This window comes from Cricetulus griseus, chromosome 4 (genome assembly GCF_003668045.3).
Source record: "Cricetulus griseus strain 17A/GY chromosome 4, alternate assembly CriGri-PICRH-1.0, whole genome shotgun sequence".
Classification (NCBI taxonomy): domain Eukaryota; kingdom Metazoa; phylum Chordata; class Mammalia; order Rodentia; family Cricetidae; genus Cricetulus; species Cricetulus griseus.
This window is the reverse complement of record NC_048597.1, coordinates 143781230-143796788: the sequence shown is the minus strand read 5'-3', so window position 1 is coordinate 143796788 and position 15559 is coordinate 143781230. Positions and strand designations below refer to the sequence as shown.

The 15559-nt window shown below is 42.1% G+C and overlaps 1 protein-coding gene across 4 annotated transcripts in view; it reads right to left on the bottom strand.

Moving 5' to 3' along the window:
- The window catches only part of Prdm10 (PR/SET domain 10), a 112962-nt gene that overhangs the window by 58018 nt on the left and 39385 nt on the right, over positions 1–15559 (bottom strand). For all 4 annotated transcript variants that reach the window (XM_027411751.2, XM_027411752.2, XM_027411750.2 and 1 more), the window contains exons 4-7: positions 14136–14195; positions 5044–5254; positions 3359–3600; positions 1208–1411 (exon numbers count right to left, since the gene is read on the bottom strand). In XM_027411751.2, coding sequence (XP_027267552.1) covers positions 1208–1411; positions 3359–3600; positions 5044–5254; positions 14136–14195 — 717 coding nt within the window. The remainder of the gene's footprint in view (positions 1–1207; positions 1412–3358; positions 3601–5043; positions 5255–14135; positions 14196–15559) is intronic.

The following is a 15559-nucleotide window of genomic DNA, read 5'->3' as shown; positions in this document are numbered from 1 at the left end:
GATTAATAAAAGTATTGTCCGCACCCTAATGCAAACAAACAAAACTTCTGTGTCAATTGAGCATAGTAGAATATGCCTATAATAACAATACTGGGGGGCTGGAGAGATGGCTCAGAGGTTAAGAGCACCGACTGCTCTTCCAGAGGACCTGAGTTCAATTCCCAGCAACCACGTCGTGGCTCACAACCATCCGTCATGAGATCTGGTGCCCTCTTTTGGTGTGCAGATATACATGGAAGCAGAATGTTGTATACATATTAAATAAATAAAATCTTTAAAAGAAGATAATAACAATACTAGGAAGACTAAGACTGGAAGAGTCTTAATTTAAGGCCAGCATGAGCTCTGCAGGGAGACCCACAGGTTGGGGTGTAGCTGAGGGGTGACCGCTTGCCTATCATGTACAAGTACACAAATTCAACCCCCACCAGTGGAGGGCCAGGAAAGAATGTTCATTTACATAGAGAATCTAGCACAATTTTTATTATGTCACTGAGTTCATAAATAAGTTCTAACAATTATCCCCAAAAATTATTTCTGAAATCAGAATCCAGCACATAGAATCCTTTGAAAAAGTTAAGTTTTTAGATAAAGAAAAGGAATCTTGGACATGCGTCTGAATTTCACTTTACAAAATCTCCCATTTCCCAGTTCTTCCTTAGTACATACAATGGCTCTGGCAACTTCAGTCACCCCACCATTACCAGTTTCGCCAGCACAGTTACTGCCTTCCCCATGCTCAATGCTTGGTGTAGGCCCTTGAGCACAAAAGTGACCTATTTTCATTCTGTTTCATCGACAGGGTTATTAAAGGTATTCAGTAGACTGTACTGTCAGCCTGCTTATTTGGGGTCCCACCGCCAACAGAATGAAAACATATGAATAAAATCACCATCCATACTGAAGTGAAGATTTCACTTCCCATTATTCCTATACATTAATTATGACGGCTATGTGTACAGCATTTATTTTCAGCAAATATTATAAATAGTCTAGAAATTATCTGAAGCATAGAGGAGGACAGTCATGGGCTCTATGCATATACTTGTATAAGAGACGTGAGCATCATAGGTTTTTGTAACTGGGGAAGCACAAGGAAGGCTGAAGTTGCATGATAAAAAAAGAATAATCAGAAAGGATCCTTTTTAGAGGAAAGAGCCCTCATCGCCACTCCAGCTAGCAGGCTGCTGTGGATCCAGCTCTGTACCTTCAGTTCCTGCTTGGGCTCCACGTTCTTTATTGTTGTATAATACACATGGTGGCCATATTGGTAAGCTACGAGGTTCTGTTCTAGGTGGTTCTGGGCTGGACGCACAAACATCATCCAGTTACAAAGGGTCTCATCAGACAACTCAAACCACAGGTCTTCATGCAAATCCCTGTCTTTTCTGTCTCCTTTATCAAGAGAAACCTGTAACCAAAGAGAGAGTAAGCTGAACTGGAGTCCTCTAGAAAAGCAATATACAAAATACAATAACTGCTGTGCCATCCCTCCAGCTCCAATGAGCTATGCTTTTCTTTTAAATATATTTTATTTTGTTTTCTGTGTGTGCCTGAGTGTTTGTCTGTGCACCACATGCATGCAGGAGTCCAGAGGTCAGCAGGGGCAGCAGATCCCCTGGAACTGAAGTTATAGACGATTGTGAGCTTCCATGTAGGTGCTGGGAACAAAACCTTGGTCCTCTACCAAACAGCAAGTGCTCTTAACCACTGAACAGTGCTCCACCACTGCCATTCCCTGTGAATGCCACAGGTTAGACCCATTCCAAGACTGAAAAGTGTCTCAGTGCAACCATTCCAGCACACACAGTACACACAGCCATAGATTTCCCATAGTCTAGTTAAAGTCTTTCTTTTAGACACAGGGTCTGGATGTGTAGCCCAAGCTACCCTGAAATTCACAATCCTCCTGCCTCAGCCTCACAACTGTTGGGATTCTAGGTGTGTGCCACCATACCCAGATCTAAAGTAAAATATTTTTTTGGCTAGGTTCTCATGTAGCCCAGGCTGGCCTCAAACTCACTATGAAGCCAAGAATGACTTTGAACTCCTGATCTTCCTGTTTTTTACTCTTAAATGCTGGGGTTATGGGGTAGACAAGCACTGAACCAAGTAAGCTACATCTCCAGCCCTTTACCGTTTTTTTTTTGTTGTTGTTGTTCAGAACAGAATATATATAGCTGGGTGTGGAGGCATGTACCTTTCATCCCAGCACTTGGGAGGCAGAAGCAGGTAGATCTCTGAGTCTGAGACCAGTCTGGTCTACAGGGAATTCGAGGACAGGCAGGGTTACATAGAAAGACACTGTATCAAAAAAATTTTAAAAATTAAAATACATAAAAAAGAAACTACAGCAACTCTTAACTCTGTTAAGAGTTTAATTTTATGGCCCCCACCCCCAGCCCTAAAAAAATTCATTCAGGAATCCTATAACCCTGATTCCTCAGAATGTGACTACATTTATATCAAGACCTTTAAAGAGGTGATTAAGTTAACATGCCATTATCAGGGAAGACTGTAATCCAATAAGAGGGAATAGTAACACAAACATAGGGGGTAAAACCTGTGAGGACACATCAAGGTGACAGCTGTTTGAGAGCCAAGATGAGACAACTGCAGAAACCAGCCCCGCCAACACCTTGATCCCGGCCTGGCAGCCTTCAGAGCCTTGAGAAATACATTTTTATTACTGAAGCTAGCCACCGGGTATGTGCAGTGGGCACGTGTGTGCGTACACTTGTAGGCCAGAGTAACACTGGGTGTCCTCCTTGATAGCTCATTTCATTCACTAAGGCAGTGACCCTTCAGCTTCTTGATTCAGTCTAGCTAAGCAGCTTGAAGGATCCTGGCTCCACCCTCAGATTACTGAAACTACAGGTAGGTCACCATACATTCTAGGCTTTTTGTTATTATTATTTACCATATGTGTGTGAGTGTTTTGCCTGCATGTATGTCTGCGCACCACATGCATGTCTGGTGCCCATGGAAGCCTGGATCACCTGGTACTAGAGTTCTAGATGATATGAGCCTCCATATGGGTGCTGAGGATCTGAACTCTGGTCCTTGTGCTTCATGGCCAGGACTTTGTCTCCCCAAGCATCCTATATGTTTTAGGACGAAAGCCCAGCATATTACTTATAGCTCCCAGGAACTACCTATCTCCAAATGATTATACAATGCCTCAAGATGCCACCATTACCAGCTCTAGTTTATTGAGGACAAAAAGCAAGCTTCCATATAAGCAACTTAAAGCATGACAAGAAAACTACTAGCAAACAGCTGGTATGAAACGGAAAGAAATGAGGGCCCCTTGGAAAGTCTTAACAGAACAAATGAAGCAGAAGAAAGCCCAGGTTACCTTGAGATGAATGTAGCAATCTTTCAGCTCCGACCCCCTGACCAGAGGCCCCTCTACAGGGCCAAACTGGGTGCGCTTGGGAATCCGTCTTTTGGAGAACACTCCTCCAAGGAACCTATCTATGTAGAGGACCAGAGGCAGACTCGCTCTTGCCCGAGTGAGCACAGGCCGGTTAGGGATCGGATGCAAGGGGCCATGCTTTGGGCACACAGAAGAATGGGCATTGTTACACTCTTCACACCCTGCAAGAGAAAGAATAGCTTGAAGAAAAGTCAAATGCCTCAAAGCTTCTTGAGCCAATGATTAAAGTGCTGACCTTAAAAACATCCCAAATCAACATTTTAAGACCAGACTTCAGTTAACTCCTACAAGGGTTCTGCCTTTCCACTGTAAGGCATTACCTTTCATAGCCCAGTAACAATGCTGTAATTTCCCCCTAAAATCATGCCAATACCCTTATACTTGCTGAAAGTAATATGCAAGTCATGACTTATCTCCCTGCGGGATAGTGGTTCAAACAGTGGACACAATTTAAAATCAATTATAAGAAAAAAAAAATGAAAAGCTTACTAGTTAATGTTGAGAAATCTGATGAGAAAAAAATATTTTAATGAAGTTGTCGGGGGATCAACCCTGACAATACTATTTAATCCACCTCCTCCCAATGAATTTGAGCAGCTATAACATAGGGCAGTCTAAGGCAAACAGATTGCTATCTGCTTCCAGTTGCAAGGTCTGATGCTAAATTGAGCATCACCAGGATCCCCTCCTTCATTACTCAGGCAGCACCATTAGTCTAGCCCTGGAGGGACATGCATTTTCAATTCATGCTGGAATTCTCTCTCCAGTTGCCTCAAGCCAGGCATGTTCACTCCCTTTGCCAGAGGAGCCTAGCAGATATACTCAGGGCCACAAATCAGAGTAACCAGGCCAAACAAGAGTTCATACTCGTCACGCCCCACACCCTCTGGCTATGTGGTGACCTTGTTTAGGTATTCACAATTTCTATAATTCCCAAGTAATGGAGAGTGACTTTGTATTAATATTTACAAGATAACGTAGGTTTCAGTGCATTTGATTACAGAGTTGCCTTGAAAACTTGTAAATTCAAAGAAAAACAAAATGAAGTTCTTTACATGGGGCTGAGTACTGGCCCCACATAGACAAGTTTCACCAACACCAAAGAGAAGGCCTGTGAAAGGAGTGCAAAGCCACAAACTCTAAAGAGCCTTAGTCACTCAAGTAAATGAGGTCAGTCTTTGCCACTTGGGCATGAAAATCCACAGAAACAAAGAGTTGGTAGGTAAACACAGAAGCCTGAGCAGGCAGAACAGAAAGGACAACTCAAGGTGGGGCCAGCCACCCAGAGCTAGAGTCGAGATCTCCAAGTCACTCAAAGTTATGACCCTGAGAAAGAGGCCAGCCAATAAAGGCTGTGGAGGGCATCGGTGTTGATGCCTGAGAACACTCATCTGACCTTGAACAAGCACCTAACCTCTTCTGAGTTTCAAATTTTTATCAGTAAAAACAAAAAAAAACAAAAACAATGGTCCTGATCTATCTCCCAGGGCTGCTGGGAGGACAAAGAGAGATGATGTGCCAGTGTATGAGATGGACAATTAATTGCTGTGCACATGACTACACTCACACACACTGTCCTGGGAGAGTTCAGGGCCTGCACTTACACAAATCATGGGGGTCAAAAGGCCGGGGTGGGTCAGGCTGCCAGTCATCCACATCAGTGTCTTCAGCATCCTCTTCCTCTTCTTCTTCTGTATCCTCATCCTCATCCTCTTCCTCTTCTTCTTCTTCCTCTTTTGCATCTAGTCTGGCAATTGGGTTCTGCAGAGTTGCCAGAGGGTCGGAACCATCCACACCCTCAATGGAAGGCAGCACCTGGTTACACACAGGTAATGAGGCTTGGACAGAAGCTTAAGGGACAAAGCAAGCACCACCTCTTCTAAGTATACTGGGACCCAGGTGCATGTACAACAAACACACTCTTGACAGGACATACTGTTCACATTCGTTTCTTGCAAGACTGAAAAAAATGGCTTCAGTACACAGGTTGCAAAGAAAAGTCTAACTTCCTTTCATATGACTAACGCCCTTATCTTTTAAGGGCCATCCTCACTCCTCACCTTGTCTCATATCTGGACAGACTGAGAAGCTTTGGTCTCTCTCTTTGATATACACGGGTTCAATCTAGTTGGAATTTGAATATAACAGGTTCAAATCTAGTTCCTTTCCTTGCTTGTATAAGACATTTCACATTGGCTTAATGGACCTGTCCTACCCGCCAACCCTGAGACCTCGAGTGCCCACACAATGTCTTCCCATTGCTTCCTTCAGAGAATGTGTGTAGGATCTGCAGTCTTCATATATGAATTAAACCTGGGGCAAGGGTCCCTCCTTCCTTTTACAAGTGACAACCATGCAGGGAAGGGAATATATGGTTTCTTCAATTACTTTGCTTTTCTAGAAACTTGTGTGTTTGTGTAATGTGTGAATATATATATATATATATATATATATATATATATATGTGCATAGGTGGGTACACTCACCTATGCACAGATATGTGGGATCAGATATAAACATTGAGTTGTTGGTTTGGTTTGATTTTTTGAGACAGGATTTCACTGTGTCACTGCCTTGGCTGTCAAAAAACTAGCTCTATATCCCAGACTGGTCTTGAACTCACAGAGATCTACCTGCCTCTGCCTCCTGAGTCCTGGGATTAAAGGCATGTGCCATCACTGCCCAGAGAGCTGTTGTTGGTTTTTTTTTTCTAATCACTCTCTATCTTTTTTAAAATTATGTATATGTACATTAATGCAGGTGTCCACAGAGGCCAGAGATGCTGTATTCCCCAGGGAGCTGGAGTTATGGGAAGTTATAAATCACCTGATGCTAGGATTTGAACTTTGATCCTCTAGCAGAGTAGTATGTGTTCTTAATCACTGAGCCGTCTCTCTAGCCCCATTTAATTTTTGAAGCAGGGTCTATTACAGAACTTGGAGTTCATTAATTCAGCTAAACTAGCTGGCCAACAAGCCCCTGGTATCTACTTGTCTCTGGGGTGCTGGGGTTACAGGCACACACCACCATTCCCATTTTTATGTGAGTTTTGAGAACCCAAACTGAGGTTTCATTCTTATACAACAAGCATTTTTCCCACTGAGCCATCTCTCCAGTCCCACTTGTTATTTTTTTAGAGACAGAATTACTATGTTGCCCAGGCAAGCTCTCCAAACTCCTAGACTCAAGTGATCCTCCCTACCCATCTCACCTTAGTGTTTTGTTTTGTTTTGTTTTGTCTTGTCTTCAGTGCTAAGAAGGGAACCCAGAGCTTTCTACATACTAGGCAAATGTTCTACCACTAAGCTACATCCCCACTTCACTTTTAGAACTAAATACAGGTTATAACAAGTTGGTACAACTTCATAGCTGATAGCTCTCCTTTGAAACACTCTGAGAGGCTTAGGTGTTTTGGAAAGAATGAAAGAGATGAATGTTTGTTCCTTGTGCTTGAGTCAATGTTGCAAATAAGCAAATATTTGGGTGACATACAGGATTAAAGTTGCCCAACACAAGTGCACAAAACAATGGCAAAGTGTTACAATGTTAAAGTGTTAAAAACTACCTGACCATATTCAACCCATGTCCTCCTTAGTCGTTTAACCATTTGTATGTTCTCTCTCCTTTTTTATCCTCCTAAATGCTGCTTTCCTCTGCTAGGATGCTATTCCCTCATCTGCCTTCTAAGTGCAACCGTGTTCCAGTTCCCCAACAAGACACAGCTGGTGCCCTGACCCGCCTGTACTCTGAACATCTACTGCAGATGGAGGCAGAGTCTACTTCTCTAATAGCTTTGGGCCTCATTTCCTTCCCAGACAGCCAGAACATTTGGGACCAGCCTAATGACATCTCCAGTACACATCTTGTGTCAGGACCCTAAACCTTTCCCCTGGGACCTTTCACATGACACAAATATTCAAGGACTCAGAATTCCTAATTCACCCCATCATCTTTCATACAGCCAGACTTCCATCTGCTAATGCCTGTTTATTCCCCAGTGAATCACTTATGTCTATGAATGTAGCATCAGACCACACTTAGCATATGACAGGCACTTTCCTACTGCAAACTGAACTTGGACTTCTAGATACTGAGTCATTTTCTACTCATCTTCCTTCCTCCTAACTTAAATAGCTGATATTTACTTACATTAGGATTTTGCATTTATCTCCAGAGATTTTCATTTTATTACCCTGTTTGGGGGTTGTTTTTGTTTGTTTGTTAACCCAGTATCTCAATTAGATCAGGCTGACCTTGAACTAGTTTATGCAGCCAAGATGACCTTCAATTTTTGATCCTCCTGCCTCTACCTCCTATGTGATAGGATTACAGGCTTGTACCATCACACCCAGCTTCATGTAACTACTTTCATTTTGTAGATTCTTGATTCTGACATCTCATGCCTTTGCCATCCCTCAGTCTTAATACTTTGTCCATAGTTAGTCATTTTCTTGGGGGTGAGGGTAGCAGAGGTGGAGACAAGATTTCTTAGTGTACTGGCTATACTGGAACTCACTCTGTAGCCCAGGCTGGCCTCAAACTCAAGAACAACCTGCCTATGCCTCCCAAGTGAGCGGATCAAAGGCCAACACCACCATGATTAGGCTTTTTGTTGTTGTTGTTGTTGTTAAGATTTTTATTTATCATGTATACAGGGTTCTGCCTGCAGGCCACAAGAGGGCACCACACCAGGTCTCATTCTAGATGGTTGTGAGCCACCATGTGGTTGCTAGGAATTGAACTCAGGAACTCTTGAAGATAGTCAGTGCTCTTAAACTCTGAGCCATCTCTCTAGCCCCGGTTTAGGCATTTTTTATGAGAGTCCATTATGCCTCTCCAACCACTCCTGAGAGTAGAACAGGGCTCTAGAGTCAGAGAATGAAGTCCTGACCTCAACTTAGCAAGTTACTAGACTTTTCTGACTCAGTTCATTTAGGGAGTGAACACATGAATCAAACTACATGGATTCTTGCAAAGCCTAAGTGAAACAGGGCCTGGAAAAGATGGCTTAGTCAGTAAAATGCTTACAGTTTAAGTGTGAGGATTTGAGTTGGAATTCCCAGCTCAGCGATTAAGAGCACTTGCTGCTCTTGCAGAGGCCCCTGGTTCATTTCCCAGAACCCAGATGGCAGCTTACAACCATCTGTAGCTCTAGTTCCAGGGGATCCAACACCCTTTTCTGGCCTCTGTAGACACATTAGCACACAGTTCACATCCATACAATCAGGCAAACCACCCATACACATAAAATAAAAATAAATAAGTCTGGGAGAGGTGGGAAGAGGTGTGAGAGGGAGAACTGTGGTTGAAATGTAAAATGAAATTAGAAAGAAAGAAAGAAAGAAAGAAAGAAAGAAATTTTTTAAGAGGCTAGGTACAGTAGCATGCACTGTAACCTCAGTGTTATGGGAGGAGGCATGGAATCTGGAAGAGCCCCAGAGCTCACTGGACAACCTGGACAACCAGCCTAGGGGCAGGGCAGTGAGATGGCTCGGGGGCTTAAAGTGCTTCTTTGCAAGTCTGGTAACCTGAGTTCAATTCCCAGATTACACACACACACACACACACACACACACCACATCATGGAGGAAAGCAAATGAGGAGGACACCTAATACTGACCACTGGCCTTCACACAAGTGCATTCACATATGAACACATGAACACATATGTATGCATGCATGCACCACATACATACAGATGAAGAGAAGCAATATGTACATAAGGACAGCAGCGAAATGTTTGGTACTTAGAAAGTACCTGGTAATGGTAAAAACTTGCTATATGTTTCTTCCTTTTATTGTTGCTGTGTTTCAGTACTAGGACTAGAATCTAGGAGCTTATTTATGCTAGGCAAGCACTACCTACTGAGTTATGTTCCTAAGCCCTAGATTTGCTGTTGTTTTGCTTTGTCTTTTAAGACCAGATTTTTTTCAGTCAGTCTTGCTATGTAGTTCAGACTGACCTTCAAGTTGTGAACCTCTTGCCACTGCCTCCTAAAATCTGGAATTACAGGCATATGCCACCATATCTGGCAACTCGTTTTTTAAGAGCCCCACACAGCCAGTGTTTTTAATTCTAGTACTCAGGAGGAAGAGGCAGTCAGATCTCTGTGAGTTCAAGGCCAGCCTAGTCTATATAATAAGTTCCAGGACAGCCAGGGACACATAGAGAAACCCTGTCTCAAAAATCAAAGACAGCTCTATATAGCTCAGAATGACCTCAAACTCATGATTTGTTGTTGTTCCTTCTCGAGACACGGTTTCTTTGAGGCTTTGGAGCCTGTTCTGGAATTCACTCTGTAGACCAAGCTGGCCTCGAACTCACCTGCCTCTGCATCCTGAGTGCTGGGATTATAGACATGTGCCACCACCCAGCTGAACTCGTGATTCTTGTCATCACCTCCCAAGTAGCTGGAATAACAGGCATACACCTGCATGCTTGGCCTGTATGTGTTTTAACATGTGTTCATTTAACCCACAGGCCTAGACTTTTACCCAACATTCTATCTCAGTACCTCAGGACCTTTCAGAAAGTTTTTTATGGGGGGAGGGGAAGAAATCCAGAAGATACTCTGCTCAGCTTCAACAAACACAGCATAGACACCTCCTAAAGGCCAGGGAAGGAACAAGGGATTTCTGGCAGTGCAACCCCCTCAGCCTCCTCAGCACAACCTTCAAGGAAGCAACTTCATTCCTACTCATCACCTCAAGCAGTTTACTACACTGCCCTCTCTCTACTGTAGGCCACTCAAATTCAATGCTGGCATCAGTGATGAATGTCATCACACATCAAACCACAGCATACATAACCATCTGCTCCTTGTAAATTCTTCATCTCTCTGCAGAGTCTACCAAAAAGATGCAGTTGACAACTCAGAATTATTCTAAAGCTACAGCGATAAATTTCCTCAATAGATGTAGATACGTGAACTCTGGTTCAGCAAGGTTGCTGCTGGCTTCTTGACACTGCTGAGAAAGCTGGCATGAAAATAGTAGTGACACCCTTTCCCTCTCCCATGTTTTGACATTAGCTTTGAGGACTGGTGCTGAAGCAGACATGAACCCCAAATACCCAAAGCACAACCAATGTAGAAAAAGCAGCAAAGCATCAAAGAGCAGTTCCAGGTAAGAACTGTCTATTTGTAGATAGCACAGACCTGAACACAAAGTGGGATGCTCTGCAAATTAATTTAATTCAAAGTCACCTGGCATTTACTGAGCACTAGGTATGCACCTAAGTTACACTGAGATGAGGTATGTATCAGCCCCTAAGCTACAGACATGAAATTCAAGTTCAGCCACTACTTGGTTTTTCCACTATGTCACAACAGCCCCTGTGGAATTAAATCTATTCAAGGAAGGCAGCAGAGGAGATAAACACCCTCTACCTCACCCCTCCTTGAATACTAGGCAACAAGCTAACATATGCATGCTCCAGTAATGGCCAGACAGTGGGTAAGTGACCAGTGTGTGCCTGGTTTACACAGAAGAAAAGAATTTAAAATGAAGCTGTTAGTCCTGCACATGTCATGACTGCACAATCAAACACGGTGAAAGAAAAAAAAAAAAAAGAATTAGCTAAACTTATTACTATACACTTTCTTCCCACTTAGTGGCACCCTGTGATTAATTCCAAATCTATACAATGCATATCAGGACACAATTCATCTGAGAAGTGAAACAGGAAATGACCCTGGACAGCAGTGAGCATGACAGGATGCTTGTGGCTCCTACCGAGCCCAATTATCAGGGAAGCATGTTTTCTTCTCTGTGTGTAGGGAGTCAACACATGCTCACCTTCGGGAATAAAGAGGAGTGGGCGCTTCCATGGCTGCACACCACTGGTACCTCTCCTAATGACAAAAGAATGAACATATAAAAAGGGCTTCAAACAGATCTTCCCATCACTCAAGACAAAAAAGAAACCTTTCAGCTAAGGCAGAAAGAAAGGGACAGATATGGTAACAGACAGATAGAGGTAGGGATGTGGCTCAGTGGTAGAGTGTATGCTCCACCTGTACAAGGCCCAGAACTTGATCCCAGAATGAAGAAGACAAAGAACAGACTCAAGCAAGGCTCTAAGCCAACAACTACAGTCACACTATAGTCACAGAGCTAAGTACAACTTTCCTTTCCTAGAAAACATCAAAGGACCAAATTGTTTCTGGAGATTGGTGAAGATGAAGGGCCCTTTGAGGTGCAAATGGAAACAAACCTATCAATTAAAACATACCTCAACAGTAAAACAACAAAATACCATTTGCCATATCAGATTGGCAAAACTTGAAGAGAATGCAAATGTACCAATGGTAGAGTGTTAGAAATGGGCATTTTCATATAGTTGGCAGGAATATAAATTTCTTCAATGTCCCAGAGGCAATTTACAAAGAATTGTCAAAACAGTTTTCTTAAACAAGGCATAGTGGCTCACACCTGTAAACCCAGACCATGAGAGGCTGAGGCAGGAGAGTATCATATTTGAGGCCAGTTTAGGCCACACAACTAAGACACTGTTTCAAAGAAACACTGTTTTCTTGTTCATAAGGACAAATCTCAAATGCATTAAACAGAGCAGTGTAACAAACTTCATATACTTGCCGTTTAGACTCAAAACATCAACCAATCTCCCACTCTGATTACCCCTCACTGGATTACTGTGGGAAAAAAAAAAAAAACTCTACACATTATATGCAGGCTGTCTTCTTTAAATAGTTCAGTGTGTGTACATTTATTTACATATAATGGCCTTTATATTTTACATATTATCAGTTCTAAAAACCTAACTATTCTGTTTTTGTTTTTGTTTTTTGAGACAGACTTTCTCTGTATTGTTTTGGAGCCTGTCCTGGAACTCGCTCTGTAAACCAGGCTTTGAACTCACAGAGATCCATCTGCCTCTGCCTCCTGCATGCTGGGATTAAAGGCGTGTGCCACCAACGCCCAGCTCTTAACTATTCTTTAGTATAATTAAAAACCCATTAGTGTTACTATTTTTCCCAATTGTTTCCCTCTTTAAAAAAAAAAAAAATCTATATGTTTTATGTACGAGTACTCTATCTGCATGTATACCCGCATGCCAGAAGAGGGCACCAGATCCCACTATAGATGGTTGTGAGCCACCATGTGGTTGCTGGGAATTGAACTCAGGACCTCTGGAAGAACAGTCAGTGCTCTTAACCTCTGAGCCATCTCTGAAGGCCTGTATCCTTCTTTTTTATTTTTTTAACACTAGGTTTTATCCAATCAGGTTGCAGGAAAACCATATACAGCATTTACTACAGTGATACATCCAAGTCCATTAGTTCCCCCTCTTCTTCTTTTCCCTTGAGATTTATTTGTGGGAAAAGTCAGGGGATATAGCTCGGTGGTAGAATGCTTATACAAACTAAAACAAAACAATACAACAACAAAATCCAAACAGGTTATCTGGGTGGGATGTAGCTCTACTAACACAATGTGTGTGCAGCATGCACAGAATCCCTGGGCTGGATCCCAGGGCACATATACTGAGTGTGATGGCACATGCCTATAATCCACAATACAGGAAGTGAAGGCAAGAAGACCAGAAGTTCAAAATCATCTTTGGCTCCATAGTGAGTTCAAGCCCAGCAGCTTATAATATCTGAAACTACCACAAAAAGCAAAACAAAAACCAAAAACAAAATAAAAAACCCCATGTCATTTCTTCTGGAGCTCATAGGTTAGATTTTACCAATAAATCTTGTATGTCTTTTGACTTTTTCGGTTTGTCTACCACATATCCTGTTAGGTATGGAACACTCTATGGCCTTGGTCATATTGTTTTGATTTTTCACACAACATGACACAATAGAGAGTATATAGCACTAGGAGGAGTATATAGCATACAATGGACAGTCATCTCTCGTCCATCATAGGAAAACCAAGGTACTTGCTACCATCTTGTTTGTCCATCAAAACGTTCCTCATCAGTCTTTCAGGCTACTATTGACAGCAACCACCCAGAAACACATTTCATTAGGGGATGAAAATGGTGCTATGTTTATTGTCTGGAAAAGAAATTTCTCTTTCAAGTAACCGATGAGGAACTTCCCAGAATGTCCATGGTGACAGGCTTGCCAGCTTACAGAAGATATAATGGTGTGTTTGTCTCTGTCTCTCTCTGTCTCTCTTTGTTTCTCTCTCTTCCCACTTCTCTCCTGAGAAAGAGCCTAGCCATGTAGCTCGATCTGGCTTAGAACCTGTGACTCTCCAGCCTGTGACTCTCCAGTCTCTGCCTCCTAAGTGCTGGTATTCTAGTGACACCAGGTCCCTCCACCCCACAAAAAGACACTTTCAACATTCATGTCATTCTTTTATTGGACATGTGAATAAATATCCTGTTTGTTTGTCTAATATAAAGACTCACAATTTTGCCCAGGCTGGTTGACCAGGTGGACTCAGCCAATTCTCTTGTGTCATCTTCCCCGTAGTACACACTTACTTCTGACAACTTCCCTAACCAATGCTTCCTACTAGCAGACTTTTCCAATATACCGACAGCAGTGTGTTAGTTAGCATTATGTCCCATTTTGCTTTGTTTCCATTAAAAAAGTTAGAGAATGGAATATACATTAAAAAAAAAAAACACTCAGAGATGGCATAGGGGTAGAAGGACACTGCCGGAACATGACAGCCACTACGTTATTCCCAAATGGCACAAAGGATTTTTTATTACCTGTTGAGCTGTAGCATCCTGTTGGACATAAGCTACCTGAGCTGGATCTGTAAACAGAGTCTAGAGAAAAATAAACAAACATGTCAGTGCATCTTTAGACTGCTCACCTACACAGGAAAATTACTCCGGTCAGCACCAACTTTTAAGAGAGCTATCTTAATCATAGCTAGTAATCCTTCATTAATGCAGGAGATAAAGACAGTATTCTTGCACTTGCCTGGAGTCTTTCATTCAAAAGCCTCCAGAGATTGAATAAGCAGCCATCCCAAAAGGCTAACATACTTCACTATTCTGCTCTCAAGCAAAGCCTCTCTTGAGCTTGAATGTCACAGCTAATTAAAAAGATATGACATGTAAACATAAAAGACAGGCCATGAACAGAGTGCACCAATCACATTGAACCCTACTCACAAGAGATTTGTGAGTCAGTAAAAATGGATGCAGAGGTAGAACACACACAGTGTATCAGAAACACAGGTTATTAAGCCTTTACAATATGAACATGTGTCTGTCATCAGAAAAGTAGAAAGAACATACATTGAATTTATAGTCCACGGGGTTTTTGGTTTTTGTTTTCCCAAACAGTGTTTCTTTGTGTAGCCCTGGCTGTTCTGGCACTTGCTTTTGTAGACCAGGCTGGCCTCGAACTCACGGAGATCCTCCTGCCTCTGCCTCCCAAGTGCTGAGATTAAAGGCATGCACTACCATGGCCTGGCCAAGTGTCCTTCTTCCTCTTTTTTTTTTTTTTTTTTAAATAAAGCCAGAAGGTATAATAGTGATAATAAAGAAACTTAATCATCATAAACTCATAACAACTAGAGAAAAAAATTGTCCATACTTTTCACAGCTAAGGAATAATTAGTATCTCTAATTCAGAAAAATAATCTCTGCTAAATCTTTTGAAAGACTTTAATTTGCCCAAGACTTTGGTAAACCTATGGGACTGACATAAAAACTGGGCTATACAGAGAAACCCTGCCTTGAAAAAACAAAAACAAAAACAAAACAAACAAACAAACAAAAAAACTGGTTAAATCTGAATTCCAGAAGAACATGAAGGACAGTTACTGATAGTTGCTATTTTTTCACTTTGATATTTTAAAAAATTATCAAAATTCAGACACTTGGTAACATTATAATAAACTAGCAGTTAAGTATATGCCATTCTTTACATATACTCTCTGGTTGTACTTTACTTTGCTGTTGTTTTGTTTTTCGAGACAGGGTTTCTCTGTGTAGCCCTGGCTGACCTGCAACCTGCCCTGCAGACCAGGCTGGCCTCAAACTCACAGAGCTCTGGCTGCCCCTGCTTCTGCTTGGATTAATATCATGCACCACCAACACCGGGCTTGGCTGTACTTTTATACAGTTAGAGAACAAATACTAAGCCAAAGCATTCCAAAAGGACCATGTGAGCATTGGAC